General features: G+C 44.4%; 2 protein-coding genes across 3 annotated transcripts; one reads left to right on the top strand and one right to left on the bottom strand.

Annotated features, from left to right (window-relative positions):
- Positions 1-1,939: 1,939 nt before the first annotated feature.
- On the top strand, positions 1,940-9,790 carry PGAM1 (phosphoglycerate mutase 1). Its single transcript, XM_082423100.1, has 4 exons — positions 1,940-2,208; positions 6,766-7,040; positions 7,721-7,901; positions 8,691-9,790. The coding sequence occupies exons 1-4, from the start codon at positions 2,070-2,072 to the stop codon at positions 8,858-8,860; spliced, it is 765 nt and encodes a 254-aa protein (XP_082279226.1). The 5' UTR covers positions 1,940-2,069; the 3' UTR covers positions 8,861-9,790.
- Positions 9,791-12,189: 2,399 nt separating this feature from the next.
- EXOSC1 (exosome component 1) lies at positions 12,190-19,956 on the bottom strand. 2 transcript variants are annotated; one of them, XM_082423101.1, is made up of 8 exons: positions 19,910-19,956; positions 19,687-19,802; positions 17,734-17,808; positions 16,121-16,209; positions 14,985-15,018; positions 14,430-14,480; positions 14,216-14,300; positions 12,190-13,880 (listed from the first exon to the last, which is right to left on the bottom strand). In XM_082423101.1, the coding sequence occupies exons 1-8, from the start codon at positions 19,938-19,940 to the stop codon at positions 13,774-13,776; spliced, it is 588 nt and encodes a 195-aa protein (XP_082279227.1). In that variant the 5' UTR covers positions 19,941-19,956; the 3' UTR covers positions 12,190-13,773. The 2 variants fall into 2 exon arrangements, with proteins under 2 accessions (XP_082279227.1, XP_082279228.1); XM_082423102.1 differs by lacking the exon at positions 19,910-19,956 and having other exon boundaries at positions 14,978-15,018; positions 19,687-19,750.
- Between the last annotated feature and the right edge of the window lie 37 nt (positions 19,957-19,993).

Genomic DNA, 19,993 nt, shown 5'->3' with positions numbered 1-19,993 from the left:
AGATTCATATGCTCTAAATCGGTACCTCATTAAATCTTTTTTGTCTTCTTGATCACATTGCTAATAGTATTTATTATTAATATGTTAATAATACATTATTATTATTTATGGCTATTTGCTAGTGTGAAAAGCCCTGGGAGGGCCTGGGCATCAGTACTGGGATGACCAAGCAGAAGGAATGACCAGAGGGAGAACTTCCAAAGAGGGATTCTTCCAAGGTCCCCCATGTGGGCCATGCCAGGAGCTTGAACAAGGAAGCCTTCCAGGACAGTTCTTGCTTTGCAGCCCTGGGAGACTGTAAGCTCCAAGTGCAGCTTTTAGTGCTGGACCTCATCCCAGTCACCTCCCTGGTCACTGAATTCCATCTTCTCGCAGCTGCAGAGGAGGAAGGCAGTGGAGCACTGTGGTTAGCGTGCACGCTAGGCCACTGGACTGCCTGGGTTTGAGTCTTGGTTTCTTCTTCACTTCTGCTCCGAGCTGTGACTTTGGACCAATTATCTCCCCGGGCCTCAGTTTCTTCATCTGTGGAATGGAGCTATAATAGTACCTATATTATATGAATTGCTGGAGGGTTGAGATAATACATTAAAACACTTGACACGCTAAACTTTCACAAACAGTAGATGACATATCTAAAAGCCAGTCTTATGTATTTTGGTTCATGTCATTCCCAAAGTGCCTTTTCTCTGCCTCTCAAACCCTTCCCACTCTTCAAAGTCAATAAATGCCTAAAATGCAACAAATACGTGGAGGCCGCAGAGAGTAGTAGGTCAGATAAGCGTGGACTTGGGAGCCAGCCATCCTAGGCGTGAATCTTGGTTCCTATAACCTTAGGCAAATTACTTCATCCCTCAGTTTCTTCATCAGTAAATAGGGATACAATAGTACTGGCCTCATAAGATCATCATGAGGATATGAGGATTAAATGAGTTAATGTTTGTAAAGCACTCATAACACTGCCTGGCACGTAGTAGGTGCTTTATGAGTGCATGCTAAAAATTTTTCTATAATCTGTCAAAATATACCACACGGCACAATTTCATTGTTAGCTGTTTCCATGTGGGTCTTATTTGCACTCCACCTGCTATGAAGGGTAGAAAACACATTCAACCCATCTTTGACCCTAGCCCACTGCCTGATTCATGTTTGGTGCTCAATAAAGTGGCTAGATTGAAATAAACCAGGAAAAGGGGCATGGGCACCAGAGAGCTGTCCAGATAAAGCAGATACTGAAACTGCTGATTGGGTGTAGGGCAGGCACTGGCAATAACTCTTCTCTTCCTGGAGTGTTTGATCGGCCTAGAATTTGCTTCACTGTGGTTGGTCCAGGAAGCACTGGCCAGAGGCTGTGAGAAACTAGAAGGTGGGACAAAAGGCCCTGTGTTAGATAAAGAGCATGGCTTTCGAACCAGCAGTCAGAACCCGTGTCGTTATGGAGATCAGTGTCCATGGAAATGAGATAGAAACAACCACCATTTACTGAGCACCTTCCAGGTAGATAGGCACCAGCTAAGTATTTACTACGTACATTTACAGATGGGGCTGAGCGAGGTTAAGCGAGATACAAAGCGAATAAAATGGAAGAGTGAAGATTGGAACACAGGTGTGTGAATCACACCCTGCGTACGGATGGGAAAGTGTGACCTCGCCTAGCCAAGCGCGATTCAAATGATAAAGACCATTTTATTACAATGAAGGGCTTATGAAAAACGGCAATACGACCACACTCCTGCCAGCAGGCACACCCGGGCACAGCCCAAAGCTCCCACCTCCCTTTGGCGCTTACGTGCGCTCCGTGACTGCCGCGGCGGACGCGGGGCCGGCGACGGAGGCCGCATGCGCCCTGGCGTCCTGGAGGGCGCCCCTCCCCCTGGCGGCTGCAGCGCCCGCACGGGGCGCATGCGTACACCCGGCGGGCGGAGGGCGGCCCCGAGCCAGTGGAAAGATTTGGCCGAGCAAGTGAGCGGGAGCCGGCCGGTGGAGCGCGAGCGCGCAGGCGCGGCCGGGGTAGGGCCGTGACTCCGGAATCTCGGTAAGACCCAGTCTGCGCCGCGCCCCGAGCCGCAGCCATGGCAGCGTACAAGCTGGTGCTGATCCGGCACGGCGAGAGCGTGTGGAACCTGGAGAATCGCTTCAGCGGCTGGTACGACGCCGACCTGAGCCCGGCCGGGCACGAGGAGGCGAAGCGCGGTGGGCAGGCGCTGCGAGGTGCGGAGCGGGCCGGGGCAGTGGGTGGGGGCTGCGAAGGCCCGGGCAGGCGCCGCTGGGTGAGGGCCGCTTGGCCGCCCCCGCGCCCCCCCGGAGAGCGCCTTCTCTCCAACAGTTTATTTTGCAGTTGAAAAAATGGGCCCAGGGTGGGGGATCGACTTGCTCAAGGTCACCCAGCGGAGTGTGAGTGGCCGTGCCAGGAAGAGGACCCGGGCGGTAGCCCCGCAGCTTACTGCGCTCTCCACGACACAGCCTTGCGAAATTCCCCCTCTTCCTAGTCCGAGCACTTAGTAACTCGGGGACGGGTTGCTAAATGGGATGCCCGGTGTCTTCCAGCAGCTATAACCAAGCCTACTCAAGAGGATGCTGGGGATCCTGGTGAAGCGGCAGGCCACATGCTTCTCCCCGCTGTGGGGGAGAGACGCGGCGCCTGGGGCCGGGGAGGGGCGGGGGGCGACCAACAGGGTTCTAGGTACAAAGACATCCACGTGCTTGTGTAGAATGCTGTTTACCAGCATTCCGCAAATCCTGTGTCCAAAATGCGTCCACAAATGTAATTGAGTGAATGAATGAATGAATGAATGAAGGATTTGAGTAGATCCTCTTCACAGCCCTATAAATTTTACAGGTTTTATTCCCCTCCTTCCCATCCCTCCCTGGCCCTCTTTCCTAGTTGGGAAAGTGAGGATTGGAAAGATGACTTGTCCAAGGTCACATCTTATTCCTAGTCTGCCACCCTGGTCTCTGTTCTGGGGTTGAGTACCAGGTAGGTGCGAGGAACTGGTAGGCTGTTAGGGGCAAAGGTGGAAGTGGCAGTGAGATAAGCTTGCTTACCCAGGCTTGCCCCCGCTGGCAGACAGCTCTTTGTGATTTTGAAACGCTACTAAGGAAGCATTCCCTGCTGCCAGCAATTCAAAGCATCTCTGGACCGAGGAGGTGCTTCCACCGATCCTTCCCTGCTCCCTTTTAACCTCTGGACAGAGCAGCAGCCATTAAAAAGGGGTCACTGATGCCTGGCTGATGTGAATCAGGTATTTGGCCCCAGTTTGCTCTCTCTAGCTTCTTGCCTTCACTGTAGATCTTTTAGAAATGAAGCAAAGGTTCGGAAAGTCTGGGAAATGTAATCCTGCTGGGGATGTGTGTGAATACCTTGGGATGGCCTGGTGTGACCTCATACCGGTTAGGAGAGGCCAGGATAGGGAAAGTGCTGGTAAAGGAGGCCATTTTCTCTCCTGCTGTCTGGCAGGAAGAACTGTATGGGTCTGTGGTGGTTTGCTGATGACTAGCCTAGGGGAAAGCAAATTGCAGCTGTCCTCTAAGACTGATCAAATGCCTTAACTTGTAATATCTTAAAATAACAGACCCTATTTCAGTTTTTAAGTAAATGTTAGTAGCATTAGTTTCAAAAGAAATCCCGTTTAAAATTTTAATAACTGTTTAGGGGCATCACAGATGATTAAATAAAAAGTGAAAGACCAAAAGCAAAAACTGAATGATGAAGACCATATGAATAATCTAATACTGTAAAAGACCTAAAATAACATATTAAATTCATCTGGGCTTTAAGTATTACAGGGTTTATAAAATCTTGAATGATTTCAGGAGGAAGCTACCAAGAACTGAGTTTCCCCATGCTGTCTTGCTCCTGGGGGCGGATGGAGTCCACACTGCACAACACCAGCTAACCCCATCCCTGGGAGTGTCCTAGACTGTGCTTTTGTTTGATGGCCAAGTTGAAGGAAGAGGCTTTGGAGTTCTCTGTTAAGAGTTGTAAGGGGAACTGCTCTTTTCCTCAGGGACTGACTTGTGTATCCAATGTGCAGCACTCCATTGCAAGTGGAAAATGTAGTGAAACAACCAATAGCTTTTCAGCATGGGAGCTGAGGCTTGCCCTGTGGATAGTCACTTCCCAGTGACTCAGCCTCTTATTGGGGAGCCATTCCTCCCCATAAGATTAGGGAGGGGAGGGCTTCCCTGGTGGCGCAGTGGTTGAGAATCCGCCTGCCAATGCAGGGGACACGGGTTCGAGCCCTGGTCTGGGAAGATCCCACATGCCACGGAGCAACTGGGCCCGTGAGCCACAATTACTGAGCCTGCGCGTCTGGAGCCTGTGCTCTGCAACAAGAGAGACCGCGATAGTGAGAGGCCCGCGCACCGCGATGAAGAGTGGCCCCCGCTTGCCACAACTAGAGAAAGCCCTCGCACAGAAATGAAGACACAACACAGCCATAAATAAATTAATTAATAAATTAATTAATTAAAAAAAAAAGATTAGGGAGGGGATGGTAAGTGAGTCTACTCGGACTTGTCAGTGAGGCTCAGTGATGAAATCTGTGTCTTTTCCCTTGTGGGTTGTGGTGAGTTTCTTGGTGATTAATTCTCCCTTCCCCCATCAGTGTAGTTCTTACTGGCCTTATTCTCAGTTGAACGGCTGGCAGGAAAATTCACTTCACGTTTCATTAATTACTGTTGGCAACCTCAGTATGAGGCAATACACAGGAAAGTTTGTGCTGAATTTCAAAGAGGGCCTTGTAGCCTCATGGAAGAAAACAGGAGTGTTTTCCTGGCCCACTACGTAAGGAAAGGGCCATCTCCCCATTAAAGTGGGAGGGAGAATAATCGTTTGTGAAACATGAAGTAAGACAAATAGTTGTAACTTACTGGTTGGGCCAACATAACTTGATACCACCCCTCAGTAACTGCTGTGTATGGAGGAGAGGTTCATTTACAAATGCATCAGACAGTGCACAGCATTTGCTCTTTCTCCAATGAGTGGCTTCTCTTAAACTTGGTTTAACAATTGACGTAGGTAGATTATATTCTCAGGGTAGTGAGGTAATTTGACGATAGCAGAAAGGAACTGTGGATGAAGAGATTGTGATGTGATTTCCATACTCTAGGGAAGGTATAATTTCATGCAACAAACTAGTTTTATCAGCATCCTCTAAGAGCTCTTGCTGTGTCCTGATTATTGCAAGTTCAAAATCCCATTTCTCCTAGACCAGAGGTTAGAGAGGACTGAAGTATGTTAATAACTATCAATCAGAAGTGACAGTTCTAACTAAAATACAAACATCAGGATCCTTAGAAATTAGCAAACTATGGAGATAGCTAGAGGTGGTGGTTATGGGTTAGATTTGTTTTTAATAAATTTGTTTATGTATTTATTTATTTTTGGCTGCGTTGTCTTCGTTGCTGTGCTTGGGCTTTATTTAGTTGCGGCGAGTGGGGGCTAACTCTTTGCTGCGGTGCACAGCCTTCTCATTGTGGTGGCTTCTCTTGTTGTGGAGCACGGGCTCTAGGCTCACGGGCTTCAGTTGTTGCAGCACGTGGGCTTTGCAGTTGCGGCTTGTGGGCTTTAGAGCTCAGGCTTAGTAGTTGTAGCTCGCGGGCTTAGCTGCTCCGCTGCATGTGGGATGTTCCCAGACCAGGGCTTGAACCCGTTTCCCCTGCTTTGGCAGGCGGATTCTTAACCACCGCGCCACCAGGGAAGTCCCCTGTGAGGTAGATTTTAGAGTCATACAACCTGGGTTTTAATCTCTTTTGTGTAATAGCTGTGAGCTCGGATAATTTGCTTAACTCCTCTAGTTTCTATTTTCACCTGGTAAGATGGGTTGTAATGATGTAACCTTATAGGATTATTATGAAGACTAAATAAAACACATACAAAGTACTTAGTCGAGTGCCTGACAGATGGTAAGCTCTCTATAAGTATTAGCTATTACATTTATTAAAAGATTCCAAGTTTTTTGAATCCTTATCCTGAAAGAATTAAAGCAAATAAATTCTTTTTTTTTTAAATTAATTTATTAATTTATTTATTTTTGGCTGTGTTGGGTCTTCGTTTCTGTGCGAGGGCTTTCTCTATTTGCGGAGAGCGGGGGCCACTCTTCATCCCGGTGCGCAGGCCTCTCACTGTCGCGGCCTCTCTTGTTGCGGAGCACAAGCTCCAGATGCGCAGGCTCAGTAGTTGTGGCTCACGGGCCTAGTTGCTCTGCGGCATGTGGGATCTTCCCAGACCGGGGCACGAACCCGTGTTCCCTGCATTGGCAGGCAGATTCTTAACCACTGCGCCACCAGGGAAGCCCGCAAGTAAATTCTTAAAATGTGCTTAAGCACAGCACTCTGGGGATTAGGAAAAGTAGCCCAGATCTCAGGTTAGCTGGTTGACAGTACATTTGGGCCTTGGGTTAGATGAATTATTGGGGAACCACTGGGAAGTATATTGTCAACTGCAACATAAATCAACAAATTTTATCTTCCCCGAAGGCAGAATATTGTTTTTCCTGCTAGGGTGTACAAAATAAAATATTTAGCCAAATAATTTTCATTTGGGTTGTCTGTATGTGATGCAATTTATATGTAAGAAAATTCTGGCTCTAGGGAATTCCCTGGCGGTCCACTGGTTACAACTCTCACTGCCAAGGGTCCGGGTTCAATCCTTGGTTGGGGAACTAAGATCCCACAAGCCACATGGTGCGGCCAAAAAGAAAGAAAGAAAATTCTTGCTCTAGAGTGGACCTGATTAGCTTATCACTTTGAACTTATAATTTCCAGATGCTGGCTATGAGTTTGACATCTGCTTCACCTCAGTGCAGAAGAGAGCAATTCGGACCCTCTGGACAGTGCTGGATGCCATTGACCAAATGTGGCTGCCAGTGGTGAGGACTTGGCGCCTTAATGAGCGACACTATGGGGGTCTGACTGGCCTCAATAAGGCAGAAACTGCTGCCAAGCACGGTGAGGCCCAGGTAAAGATCTGGAGGCGCTCCTATGATGTCCCACCACCTCCGATGGAGCCTGACCATCCCTTCTACAGCAACATCAGTAAGGTATGGACAAACAGAGGTTTGGCTCGCTCCACCCAGGACCAGGGTATTAGAATCTGGGCTTCACTCTTAGCTTTTATTAGGGTCTGCCTAGACCCACTGAGTTTCTAATTTATGATAAAATAGGTTTTTTGGTTTTTTTTTTTTTTGGCTGTGGGGCTTGTGGGATCTTAGTTCCCCAGCCAGGGATCAAACCTGGGCCCTCGGCAGTGAAAGCACAGAGTCCCAACCACTGGAGCACCAGGGAATTCCCTAAAATAGTTAATTGTAATCCCCTTTCTCCAAGGAATGACCTCCACTTATTAAAAGATTTAGTTAAGAGTTTATGTTGTTTATCTAAAAAGAATGTATCTTTTTTACATCTACTGCCGTGTTTTAAAAAAACCCATCCATAGCTGATAGGGCCTTCCTAAGCCAATTGCAAGATAAAGTGAATTGGTTAGAGCCTTGTAGCCTACCTTTTTTTTTATCCTTTCCTAAGTTATGTTTCTTTTGAACTGTCAATCTTCCCTATAGAGGGTCATGGGGGAGGGAGGGGCAGGATAATAATTATCCCCTTTCCCAAGCTCTCAGTGCCCTGGTGAGAGACTTTCACCCATCACTTTGATCCCTTATGGGATGAGAAATAGGCAGAACAGATGCAACTGGTAATAACTGATAAGCTTGGATTTTTTGTTGTTTAGGATCGTAGGTATGCAGACCTCACTGAAGATCAGCTGCCCTCCTGTGAGAGTCTGAAGGACACTATTGCCAGAGCTCTGCCCTTTTGGAATGAAGAAATAGTTCCCCAGATCAAGGAGGGGAAACGAGTACTGATTGCAGCCCATGGCAACAGCCTTCGGGGCATTGTCAAGCATCTGGAGGGTATGTACGTTTTTCAGAGGGGCCCTCAAAGAGGGCTAAAGCAGAACTGTCGCTAATCTGGACTTATTTAGTATGAAGGAGACCTTCAGGAAAGGGCTGGACATATTGATAGCCTTAGAGACAGTCCAGATTGTCTCCTAGGAGAAACACACTCTCTATCCTTGTTTCTCAAAGCATCTTCTGCAGAAGCAGAGGCGGCCAGACCCCACTGGGTGCTTGTTACACATGCAGAACCTCAGGTCCCACTTCAGACCTGATTGAGAAGATGCATCTATCACCAGGTAATTCAGATACACATGGCAGTTTGAGATGCCCACCTCTAGACTAGGATTACCAGTCGAAACTGCCGATAAAAGTCCTTCTTAATCACAACCTGGTACAACTCCACAGATGAATATCAATTTGCATCTTAAATTGTTTCACCCAAGGGCCTAGAGGCCCAGATGTGCTGAGTTTTGGCAGCCTGGATGGACTACATAGGACATTTGAGATATATATAGTCCTGCTTTACTATGGGCTTCCAGATCTCACTTTGGGAGAGATACCTTTCATCCTTTTTTCTTGCTTTTCAGTGACTGAGAAATAAGTTACAGGGGCATTCCTTGGGTGAGCAATCTACTATAACACAGATCATTACTGTTATGACAAATACCAGAAAGGGTGTCTTGTTTTAATTCCTACGAAAGTCTTTGGAGGACCTGTTTCCCCACCTGGAGGATGAATAGCAACGCTGGAGAGGTCTGTGGATTCGTATCTTGCTTGACTGATCATAGCGGGGTGTATTTTCAGGTCTCTCCGAGGAGGCTATCATGGAGCTGAACCTGCCGACTGGCATTCCCATTGTCTATGAATTGGACAAGAACTTGAAGCCCATCAAGCCAATGCAGTTCCTGGGTGATGAAGAGACCGTGCGTAAAGCCATGGAGGCTGTGGCTGCCCAGGGCAAGGCCAAGAAGTGAGGTTGAGCAGCAGATTACTTTCCCAAGGATTACCCTTCCTCCCAAGCCCATCCATTCCTCTGCACCTCTCCCCTGCACACGTCACACTGATGACATCTGTAGGCATCTTAAGCTGTAGCTGCAGATGGGGAGCAGTGGCTCCCAATTCCATTTTAGCCATTTTATCTCTTGTACCCACTCCCTTCATACAGTCTAGTCAGAATGGCACCTCTGGGGCATGGTTCTCAGTCCAAGCCAAGGGAAGACTTATCCAAGAGCGTTGAGAGGTAGTAACTGGGGCGGGGCGTTGCTAGTGGTTTGTTTATTATTAAGGACCTGCTTGAGTAGGGGATAGGGAGGAACCATGCCAAGGTGTGACCAATGAGGAGAAGCAAGAGAGCCTATTTGTGTTCCCAGAGGCTAGCTGGGCACTATTCTGTTCAGGTGACTGGGGGCTCTAGTCATTCCAGTGGAAGATGAATGTAACCTGCATGGTGATTCAATCAAACACTTTCTCCCTGACTCCAAAAGATTGGGATCAATCCTGAATGTTTATGTGTTGCATTTACTTTTACAAAAGAAAAATTTATATATATATATAAATAAATTTAAAAAAAAACCCTTCTGGGGTTTCTAGTGGCGGTTGAAATATTCCCACATGTGGTCATCAGAAAATGAGCCATTCCTTACACCGTCATGGGATAAGGTCCTTGACTTCTTAGGTGTAGGAGTTCATCCTGCTGTGTGTTTTAGAATCCCCCCCATACTCCGCCTTATTGTTTTATGGCAACGGAATGCCTCTTGATCACGTCCAAGTGTGTCTTTCACTGTGCCTGATTTCTGAATCATGTTCCAGTTGCTTGGCCCACCACTTAGGCCCAGTACTCATTTGAGCATAACTGTAGTAAATCTTTTTTCCAGGTCAGTATGATAAAGGAGTGACGTGCAATATTTTCTGTGTCATGTGTGGTATGTCTTATTTGAGGAAATCAACTCGAACATTCAACTTGAAATGTCTCTCATTACCCAAGTCCTTGTATGACAGATTAAGAGCTTTTAGGACAACCAGTCACAACTTTACATAGCCTGGTCCAAGTATCATGTGTCTCACTGGGTTTCAGTGTTGGAGAGCTGAACTCTGTATTCCTGTTGCCTCTCTACAGCTCTTGCTCAGTGGTGCTGGTTACCGAACACTGGAAAATCAAATTCTGAAACTCTATTATGCCCTCTTTAATGTAAGGTAAATGCTTGTTTACTAGACTTAAAAAAGCCAATCCTTTTTTTATTAGTAACTTTTAAACTTGATTCACACCTTCTTTTTGGCCCCTAAAATTTTAACCCTGTCAGTCAACTAATTAACATCCTCAAAAATTACACATGCAGGAGAAAAGGGATATACAGTCATCCCTTGGTATCTGCAGCGGGGGACTGGTTCCAGGACTCCTGTGGATACCAAAATTAACAGAAGCTAAAGTGCCTTATATAAAACTGAGTAGTACAGTTGGCCCTCCGTATTCACAGGTTTCACATCCATAAATAGGGAGGGCCGACTAATTATATACGTAATAGGGAAGGGGCACTACTCACATTTACCTTTTCTCTAAGGCCTTTGAAAAGATCACTGTAACATGAGAAAGCCCATAATGCCTTTCTCTTCTAGTAGGAGCAAGTAACACCATCCATAAAGCTCTTATGAAGTGCCTCTATGCTAGCCATTGGGTGAGGCACGTTACCTGCATAATCTCCAATCTTGACAACCTCTGAAAGGGCTGGTATCCCCAGTTTACAGAAGAGGAAACACGCTGAAAACAATAACAGAAACTTGCCAGAAGGTACACTACTAAGTACTGGAACCCAGATGAATGTTAACTGCAACTAAATCAAGATTCTTATTCTAAAATTTAAGTACTTTTAAGCATCTTGCTTTTCAAGTTTAGTTTTTTATTTGATCTACACATTAATCCTAGGAAGACCTTTAGTAATTTAAGTCTCCAGTAGCCTGGTGGGATGTTAGTTTACTTAGCTTGTACTGAATCTTAGACCAGAAGTTGGTAATTTTGTTTGATCAAGTGCTCTTCACCCAAATCAGGCTGGATCAGCTTTGATTAATATTGCTCTATGTCCTGACATCACTTGAGTTTACAGCAGTCTCCATTCCTTGCAAGTTAGACTCCTGGCTAGAACTCCTGCCTTATGGGCAGGAAAATAACAGAAAGCCTGCCTCATTTACCATTATGGCTAGGAGGCGAACAACTACTATCCCTCCAAGACTTTCTTAGCCAGGGCAGCACATCAGAATCACCTGTGGAGCTGAACAAACCCTAAACACCCGCAGGTTCACCCATGAGATTCGTGAGCAGAGCTAGGGCACCTGCAGTCTTTTTTCTCCCTGCACTCGCCCTGCTACCCTTTTACCACTTATACGCAATTTTGAAGTTCACCTAACCCAAGCTGAGAACCACTTTTCCAAGGCACAGAAAGAATATTCTCCCTGTCTCTAGATTAGCAAATATCACCATTACTACATATCAATCACTGTTTGGGCATAGCTATTCAGTCAACTATGAGTACACTCAAAAAATTTTTATCGAGCATTTGCTACGTGTTAATCACAGTACCATGTACTGGAGATTCGAAGATAGAGAAGACAGCATGCTGCCTTAAAAGCTAAGGTAAGTAGGGAAGACAGGCACACAACTAACATGTAATAAAATATTGCATGGTTAAGGGTGAGAAAATCTAACCTGGTTCGCAGCAAATCAGAAGGCCATTACCCAGTTGTTTCAAATGTTCTTCTTTATGACACTTTTTAAAATTACTGTTTGAAATTATAACATTTCCGTATTTGTTTACTTTCATTTGTCTCCCACCAGTGGTCCCCCCCACTAGAATGTAAGCTCCACAAGGAAAGGATTCTATCATGTTCACTGCTTTACTCCCTAGTTCCTGGAGCAGTGGTGGGCAGAGGAGTTGCTCAAATACATTTATATAATGAATGAATGATGTCCAACAAGCACTTATAATTAATTAACCAATGTCAATTTGGAGAGCCTCTAATTTCATGCCTGAGGTTTCCGTTCAATACTTGGAAGAATGAGGCACCATGCTACAGAAGGGCCCGGGCTTTACAGTAAAACAGATCTGAGTTTGAACACTGTTCTGCCTCTTGATGTCTGTGAGATTTATTTTTCTAAGCCTTAGTTTACTTATCTGTAACATGTGGAAATAATTGCTACTTTTCCGGGTCACTGTGAAGTTCAGAGATAACATAAGTAAAATGGCTAACACTGTTGAGAAAATCAATTGGTAGCATCCTTCTGCAAGGCAATAAGGGAGACTCGAACCAAAAATTTAAATATGCATATTCTTTTACTCAGCATTACACTGCTAGGACTCTGTTTTGCAAAAGAATCATAGGCATGCACAAAGATATATGGTATAGGGATTTTCTATGCAGCACTGTCTGTAAAAGAAAAAAAGTTTAAAAATATCTATCACTAGGAGACTGATTATATCAATACAAACTACACTGAAGTATCTAGCATTAAGTCCTGGCATTTAGTAGATACCTGATAGAAGACAATCAGTTATATAATAACAACAATAATATATAACAGTAATATTGGTGTGTACTAACCACTTTTATACATTTCTTCCTCATAATAATCCTATGAGGTCATACTATTCCAGATGAGGAAACAGACTTAAAGAAATAAAAATAATTTGCTCAAGTATCAGTTCAACATCCTGATTGTTAGAGTACAGCATATTATTATTTTGCAAAATGTCACCACTGGGGGAAACTGGGAAAAGTACATATGGGATCTCTGTATTATTTCTTAAAACTGCTATTACTTAAAATTATGTCAATAAAAATTTCAATTAAAAAAAACAAAACAACGTATAACCCGGCTTAAGGCGACTAGAGGACACAAACCCAGGTGGGATGACTCCAAAGCTTACCCCAACAATTCTCACTTCACAGAGAAGACATGGGCTCCCTAATAACATCTCAAGAAGTGACATAATTCATCTTTCCTTTCATTCTCTCTGCAACCTCGCCATGCTTAACCCTCATCCTTTGCTTGTCCTCACGCTTGTGTGTACATTCCTGATTCTGCACTTTGCTTGGGCTTCTCTCTCTGCTCTGAATATCTTCACCTCACTTATCTTAGTTCTTTAATTCCTTTCACTTCATGTTACAAATCCTTTCCTGGCCACTTCACATGATAGTGTTCTGTACCTCTCTTTTCAATTCAGATTTAACATTTCCTGGAGTGTCTACTGTATCAGTAATACTTTGTTTACCAAATTACTTTCAGAATTACTCACATGCTACCTGAATCACCACATGTGTCCCATAATTTTCACTAAACCATAATCTCTCTAAATGAGGGAATGTATATAAAGTACTTAACCTAGTGCCTGACACATAGCAAGTACTCAAGCAAAAGTATGTACAACAGAATATACAAAAAAGATTGGCAATTAGGCATTGTCTAGAGCAAGAAAGCACATAACACGTGTCTGTTAATCGGTGCCACCAGGCAAGACCCTGCTCTAAATGTCATGACACTGTTTAGATTCTTTTCCCTACTCAATATAACAGAAACCATAAAATTCTTTTCGTAAAAATGTTTTCTTTGTCACAGCAAAAAATACATATTTATAAGACTGTCACAAACAACAGGCTATTTCCACCATCATACAGTTGGTTTGCTTGCTGGTGCCTCCAAAAGAGAAAATTTATCACTCAATTAAATCCACTGAATGATTCACAGGAAAAATGTTCTGCCTACAGAGTAAAATTTTTCTAGAGGTGGCTGCTGGCCAGCCCCAGGTGCCTGAATGAAGACAACGGCATCCTGATGTCACTTTCACACATGTACTCTTGGAAAGAGCTTACTCCCATGCATGGGGTAAAGTGTGGCTTCTTAGGTCTGTAAGAATTCAGGCTGTACTCGGGCCACTTTCCGGAATTCTTTAGTGTGGGTCTTAGGGCACTGCATCTCACACCAGCTGATGGGAACCATCTGGACACCTGGAAGGAAAAAGGTGGAGTTGTAGATGGGACCCCAAATATTTGCTTGAGACCCTTCTCTTTTCAGCTGGGTATGAACTGAAGTGTCACCAAGCTGCCTAGTGAACCTCACCTCATACATAAAAAAACCTTGTTTATTCCACTGATTTATGGAGTGAGTGCCTCTTTTCCTTAGATTATATAAGGAGAATCATTCTAATCTCAGTAGTAAGTATCTATACTAGTATTGCTTTTTAGATAATTAAAAAACAAGGGAAATGAGGGAAAACAATGGACTAATCCCAAACCCTAGCTCCCAGGTAAAGGTAAGCATGTAGAAGCATGGACAAACTCACCCGATTCACTGTGGGCCACCACCACTCCCAGCTCATTTTCGGCAGTGGTTAGGAGGTAGTTGGACTGCGCATCACCTAGGGAGATCTAGTCACATCACATTGGTAAAGGAAAACAGAGTTATAAGCCTTCCCTCCCATAGACACTTGAGTGGTTTCTCTACTTCCATTTCTTCTTTTGACAAAGGACCACAAGTCTGAGGGGAATAAAGGATACCACTTTGGCCAAGACAATGTCCCCTGGGCGGAAACTCTTATAAATTTCAACCTGTAAAGAAAGAACAGGAGTGTTAAGTGAAAGCTCCGAATCAGGTCTACATGAAACTATTAACACCCCTGGCAGAACCAGTCTACTTCTAATCTCAGAGGGTAGAAGTCATCACTACTCAAGTCAATCAACAACTTTTATTGTTTCTGTGGCATCATCACATAAATGAAAGATTTTGAACTCAGTAACCAGATCAGGAATCTGACTTGGACAAAAGTACTATTGCTGCTCTGAAAGGCTCCAGAGTAAGTCTGAGGAAACAGCAATGAATAAATCCATGGCTTCAAAGGCAAAGAGTAAACTAGCCCCTCTCTGGTCAACAAAGTGAACAAAAATGATAATGAAGAGGAAAGGGACAGTGAAGTGAATTCCACACCTTCCAGAAGGGAACACCTTAAAATTCCTTGGACTCCACATTTCCACAGACCTCTCAAATTCACTGGAATAATTTAAAAGGATTGAGATTCCTAAAGCCATGAAAAAAAAAAAGAACCAACCAACAACCTTGTCTTTTTCAGTAGCTCGGACGTCTTCCTTGCTGCAAAGAAAAAAGAATTAATAGAAAGGTTAATTATCTGTGAGAAAGAATTATCCTGCAGACTCCTGGCAGACAAAGAGCTACAAGACCAGAGAGAACAAGTCCTAATGGGGACCCAGCTGCCACCCAGAGGAGCAGGGTGAAGAAGTATCCCTAGTCCTCTCCTGGAGGAGAAAACCACATTGCCCATTCCTGGATCACACAGAGCAGCAGTATCAATACCTCCCACTAGAGAAAAGTGGATCAGATTTAGCAGGGAAGGATAAGGAACTTCGCTGCCTTAGGAGAGCTTGAACAGAAGCACCACAGAACAACACAGAATCCTGAGGGTGGAAAGAGCCTCAGACGTTAAATTATCTAGCTCACAAGAATTGTTTGTTCCTTCTCAAGAACCCATAGGAAAAAAATTTACCATTTCACCCACTACCCTTTTTATTGTTTTACAGTCCTTGGGTTTAATTGATATTAAATTCAAGAAAGAAAGGTACTTCCTAAAATGCTTTCTACTTTGTTTGATATGAATCATCCCTACAATGCTAATCTCCAGCTTAGCTCAACCCTTTTTTTTTTTTAAATAAATAAATTTATTTATTTATTTATTTATTTATTTATGGCTGTGTTGGGTCTTCATTTCTGTGCGAGGGCTTTCTCTAGTTGCGGCGAGCGGGGGCCACTCTTCGTCGCGGTGCGCGGGCCTCTCACTGTTGTGGCCTCTCTTGTTGCGGAGTACAGGCTCCAGACGCGCAGGCTCAGCAGTTGTGACTCACGGGCCTAGTTGCTCCACGGCATGTGGGATCTTCCCAGACCAGAGCATGAACCTGTGTCCCCTGCATTGGCAGGCAGAGTCTCAACCACTGCGCCACCAGGGAAGCCCCCCTTTTTGTTTTATTTAAAGCCCTATCTCATTAATATTTTCCTTTTGTCCTAACTCACATGTTTTAACGTTTTCTTTGGCTACTACCTGGAGAGAATCAAAGTGCAAAAGAAGAGAGAAATGGGCAGGAATAGAGAATGTAATTGTTCCTAAAAATTCTAGGCTCCCATTCTATCCTAATCTCATTCCAGGTGCTGAGGCAAATATGAAGACAAAAATACTTCTTACCGGATAGTTCCTCGAAAAGAGTTCTTAAGTGGCGTGGACCCCACATATAGGATGTGTACTTTGGCAAAGCGTGAATTGATGCTAGAGACCTGCGGAACAGAGAAAAGAGCAGCATGAGAGTGAGTATTAGTTGTTGGTAGCTGAAGGAGGCAGGAATAAACTAGGAAAGACTAGGATTTTGGTCCAAGCAACCAAACTAGGAAAGACTAGGATTTTGGTCCAAGCAACCCTACTAAGTGTAGAATTTAAGACAAGTTAACTCCTACTTATCCCTGTATAAGTCATATTCGTAAAGTGGAATAAGAGCCACTCTGGCCACTTAATAGAGTTACTGTGGAAATCAAATAATATGGAATAGATTTTGAAAAATATACAAGTCTAACATAAATACACAAGGGTATATTTATAGTATATAGCAAATCTAGCTAGACCTTTAACAGATCTTACTATGAGCCCTGTAGTGTGAACAGAATTTAAGTCTCCATTTCAGCTGCTGCATAATATTTAGATCACTGCCTCTCCAGTTATTTTCAAAATAACACATACATTCTCTCTCCCTTTCTGTTTTTTTTAAATTTGGCCACGCTTCGCAGCTTGCGGGATCTTAGCTCCCTGACCAGGGATTGAACCCACGCCCTCGGCAGTGAAAGCTCGGAGTACTAACCACTGGATCGCCAGGGAATCCCCACATAGATTTTCTGCTGGAGAAATTTATAGAGAAAAACTAAGAGCTGCAAGTTAATTTAACTGGCAGAGAGTGGGGATGGGCAGGGAGTACTGATACATTATAGTTACTGACCAGTACCACATTAATCTGTACTTCCCCTCAAAGACTTTATCAAATCTTTTGTTTCTCTGCAGAAAGAGTTTTGCTTCAGATGTTCAAAAATGGGCCCTCTGGGACTTCCCTGGTGGCGCAGTGGTTCAGACTCCGTGCTCCCAGTGCAGGGGGCCCGGGTTCAATCCCTGGTTGGGGAACTAGATCCCACATGCATGCCGCAACTAAGAGTTTGCATGCCACAACTAAGAAGCCCGCATGCTGCAACTAAGGAGCCCACCTGCCACAACTAAGGAGCTGGTGAGCCGCAACTAAAGGAGTCCTCGAGATGCAACTAAGGAGTCCACATGCTGCAACTAAGGAGCCCACCTGCTGCAACTAAGACCTGGCACAACCAAATAAATATTAAAAAAAAAAAAAAAAAAAAAAGGGCTTCCTTATCACCCTTTGGTGCCCCTGTCTCCCAGACAAAAGTAAAAAATTACAAACTCAGGGAATCAGCTCTGTGAAAGAACTATGCGAGCTTGAACTTGACCTCACTGATCATTATCCTAGAAATCTCTAGACCAGCATAGCCCAGTAAAACTTTCTGTGATGATAGAAATATTCTGTGTTGACCAATATGGCAGCCACCAACCACCTGCGGCTATTGAGCACTTGAAATGTATCTAGTGGAACTGAGAAAATAAATTTGAAATTTTGTTTAATTTTAATTTATTTAAATTTAAATGGCCATATGTGGCTACTGGTTACCATATTGGACAGTGCAGCTCTACAATGATCATTATTTCAGCACTGGACAGTATCCTAAGCAGGGAGGTTAGGACCAACTTACCTTACAGGTTACAATAGCTCCCACATCTGGCAGTAATTGGGACTCTGTTTCTCTCATCACAGATATGACAGGAAGCTACAAAGAGAACCATAAAACATGAATATCCTCGCTAAGTCTTGGGTAAAAGTGTCTGTGGCTTGAGAATAACATAGGAATGCCTTGGGCCACAGCTGAGGTCACAAGGGCAGGTGGACTACAGATTCATTTGCAGCCCAGAGCAGAAAGCCTTAGAAATTTTAGGCTATAGGATGGCCAAGGGGCCACAGGAAGAAAGCTGCTAGAAGACATAATCTAACCATTTCAGATGAGTTCTAAGTTTTCTGGTGATTTTCTTAGAGTTTTTTGGCATACAACTATATTGCCTGTAATCATGGATAATGTGACTCTTTCCTCCAAAGTTATACCTTTCTTTCTGTTTGTCATTTTATTGGACAGGCTAGAATTTCCAAATAAATGTTATATAATAGTGGCCATACTTGTTTACTTCTATTTTAAGGGAATACTTAACAGAGTTTCCTCTTGAGCATGGTATTGGCTATTGATGTAGGCAAGGTATTTTTGAGCCTCATTTTTTATTAATCTCTCCCTTGTTCACTATGCCTCAGCTCTCCTGACCTTTTTTCAGTTTCACGAATTCACTAAATTTCTTCCCATCTCAGGATCTCTATTCAACCTGTTCTTTATGCTCACCCACTCAACTCTTATTTATCCTTTAGATTCAGGTTAAATGTCACTTCTGACTAGGGTGGGTTTGCCTGTTACATGTTCTCATGGTACCCCATAATATTCTTTCAGAGCAGGAATCACATTTGTAAGCATACATTCATTTGAGCATATATTTGCTTACAGTCTGTGTTTGTGCCCCCTGATAAGAGACCATGTGTATTTGGCTCATTATGACATCCCTAGAGGTCAGCACTGTGCCTGGCAGATGAAAATGCTCCATAGATAGCTATATGTATAGCTATGAAATGAACAAACTTTCAAATCCTAAGGAAATTCCCAAATTGATCGAATAAAAAGTCTCTCATTTTATAGATGAGGAAGAACCTAAAACCAGAGGGTTTAAGTTTCTTATCTAAAGCAGAATCAAGGTTTAGTCAATACTGAAGTGTTCTAACTCTGAATCCTCTTTCTACTATGCTCCCTGTCTTTAAGCTGCTCCTTCAAGAACTGCTTATCTGATCCTGAGCTAATCGTGGATCAGCCTCTGGAACCAGGGAGAATAATATTACTCAGGCATTCAACAAACATCTACTGAGCATTTATCTTGCGCTAGGCGCAGAGGTTATGGGAGTGAGGCCTGCTTTCATGAAGTCTACGGGAGAAGGGTCTAATGGGGAACTTATTGATATAACTGAGTGTCTAATTACGTGCTGAGCTAAGTGCTTAGAAAGGGAAGAATACAGCTCTTTATGAGTGTTCAACAAAACAAACAAAAACAAAACTTTTTTCGACTAGTGGTGTCTAGGAGAACTTCTCTGAGAAAGTGATACTAGTGAGGCTATCTGAAGGGTAGGTAGGAATTGAATAGGCTAAGGAAGAGAGGAGCGTGTGTACAAAGGCTCTGTGGCGCACTGGCGACACTGAAAGAAGCCAGTAGTACTAGACAGCAGAGAGTGAGGCTCGGGTAGGGGAGCGAGATAAAGCCGGAGAGGTAGGCGACATTCGGACAGGATTCAGCTCACTGCAGGGCTGAGCTCGCCTCCACTTTTCCCCCAACTTGCTTCTCCGAGTGTCAGCAACACAACCAAGCCGGACCAACAAAACTGTTCTGTGATGGCTAAGTGCCCGGCAGCGGGGACTACAGCTGTTAAAACTTAAGAGACCAACTTCTTCTACTGAACGAGGCACTGAAGACGCGCCCGCAGGTCCCCTGCCTAAGAACTGCGAAATCAAATGCAGCCTAAGAGAAAGGCAGAGACGGAGAAGAGGGGAAGCCGCCCCCTTTACCGCGCCGTTCTCGCTGCTCTTTATCAGGCAGCCAGCAAGCGACGAAAAGATGTAGCCATGCCGGGTGTAGGTGCCGCTGCCCGGGCTGCCCTCTTCCAAGTTACACAGACGTTCGCCTGCGGAAAAAACGCTGCATCAGCCACGGGTTCGCAGAGGCTGTTGGTCGTCGGGCCTTCCTGCCTCCGTTCCTGCCCAGGATTCCCTTTGGGTACCGCTGACTTACCGGGGATGCAGTACCTCACGGGTGGCGCCATGACTGCCCCTGTCCCAAGTCCGGAGGAAAATGAAGCCGACCTCTCATTGGCCA

The sequence above is a fragment of the Balaenoptera physalus genome (genome assembly GCF_965194825.1).
Source record: "Balaenoptera physalus genome assembly, chromosome: 14".
Taxonomy (NCBI): domain Eukaryota; kingdom Metazoa; phylum Chordata; class Mammalia; order Artiodactyla; family Balaenopteridae; genus Balaenoptera; species Balaenoptera physalus.
The sequence above is the reverse complement of the archived record's forward strand: the minus strand, read 5'-3'. Positions and strand labels throughout refer to the sequence as shown.

Excerpts from the sequence above, each read along its gene's own strand:
- PGAM1 (XM_082423100.1), top strand. The coding sequence starts at position 2,070 with ATGGCAGCGTACAAGCTGGTGCTGATCCGGCACGGCGAGAGCGTGTGG. Across the intron at positions 2,209-6,765 it reads CGGTGGGCAGGCGCTGCGAG|ATGCTGGCTATGAGTTTGAC; the intron begins GTGCGGAGCGGG and ends TATAATTTCCAG. Across the intron at positions 7,041-7,720 it reads TCTACAGCAACATCAGTAAG|GATCGTAGGTATGCAGACCT; the intron begins GTATGGACAAAC and ends TTTGTTGTTTAG.
- EXOSC1 (XM_082423101.1), bottom strand. The coding sequence starts at position 19,940 with ATGGCGCCACCCGTGAGGTACTGCATCCCCG. Across the intron at positions 16,210-17,733 it reads GAGCTATTGTAACCTGTAAG|GTCTCTAGCATCAATTCACG; the intron begins GTAAGTTGGTCC and ends TCTGTTCCGCAG. Across the intron at positions 14,301-14,429 it reads ACATTGTCTTGGCCAAAGTG|ATCTCCCTAGGTGATGCGCA; the intron begins GTATCCTTTATT and ends TGATGTGACTAG.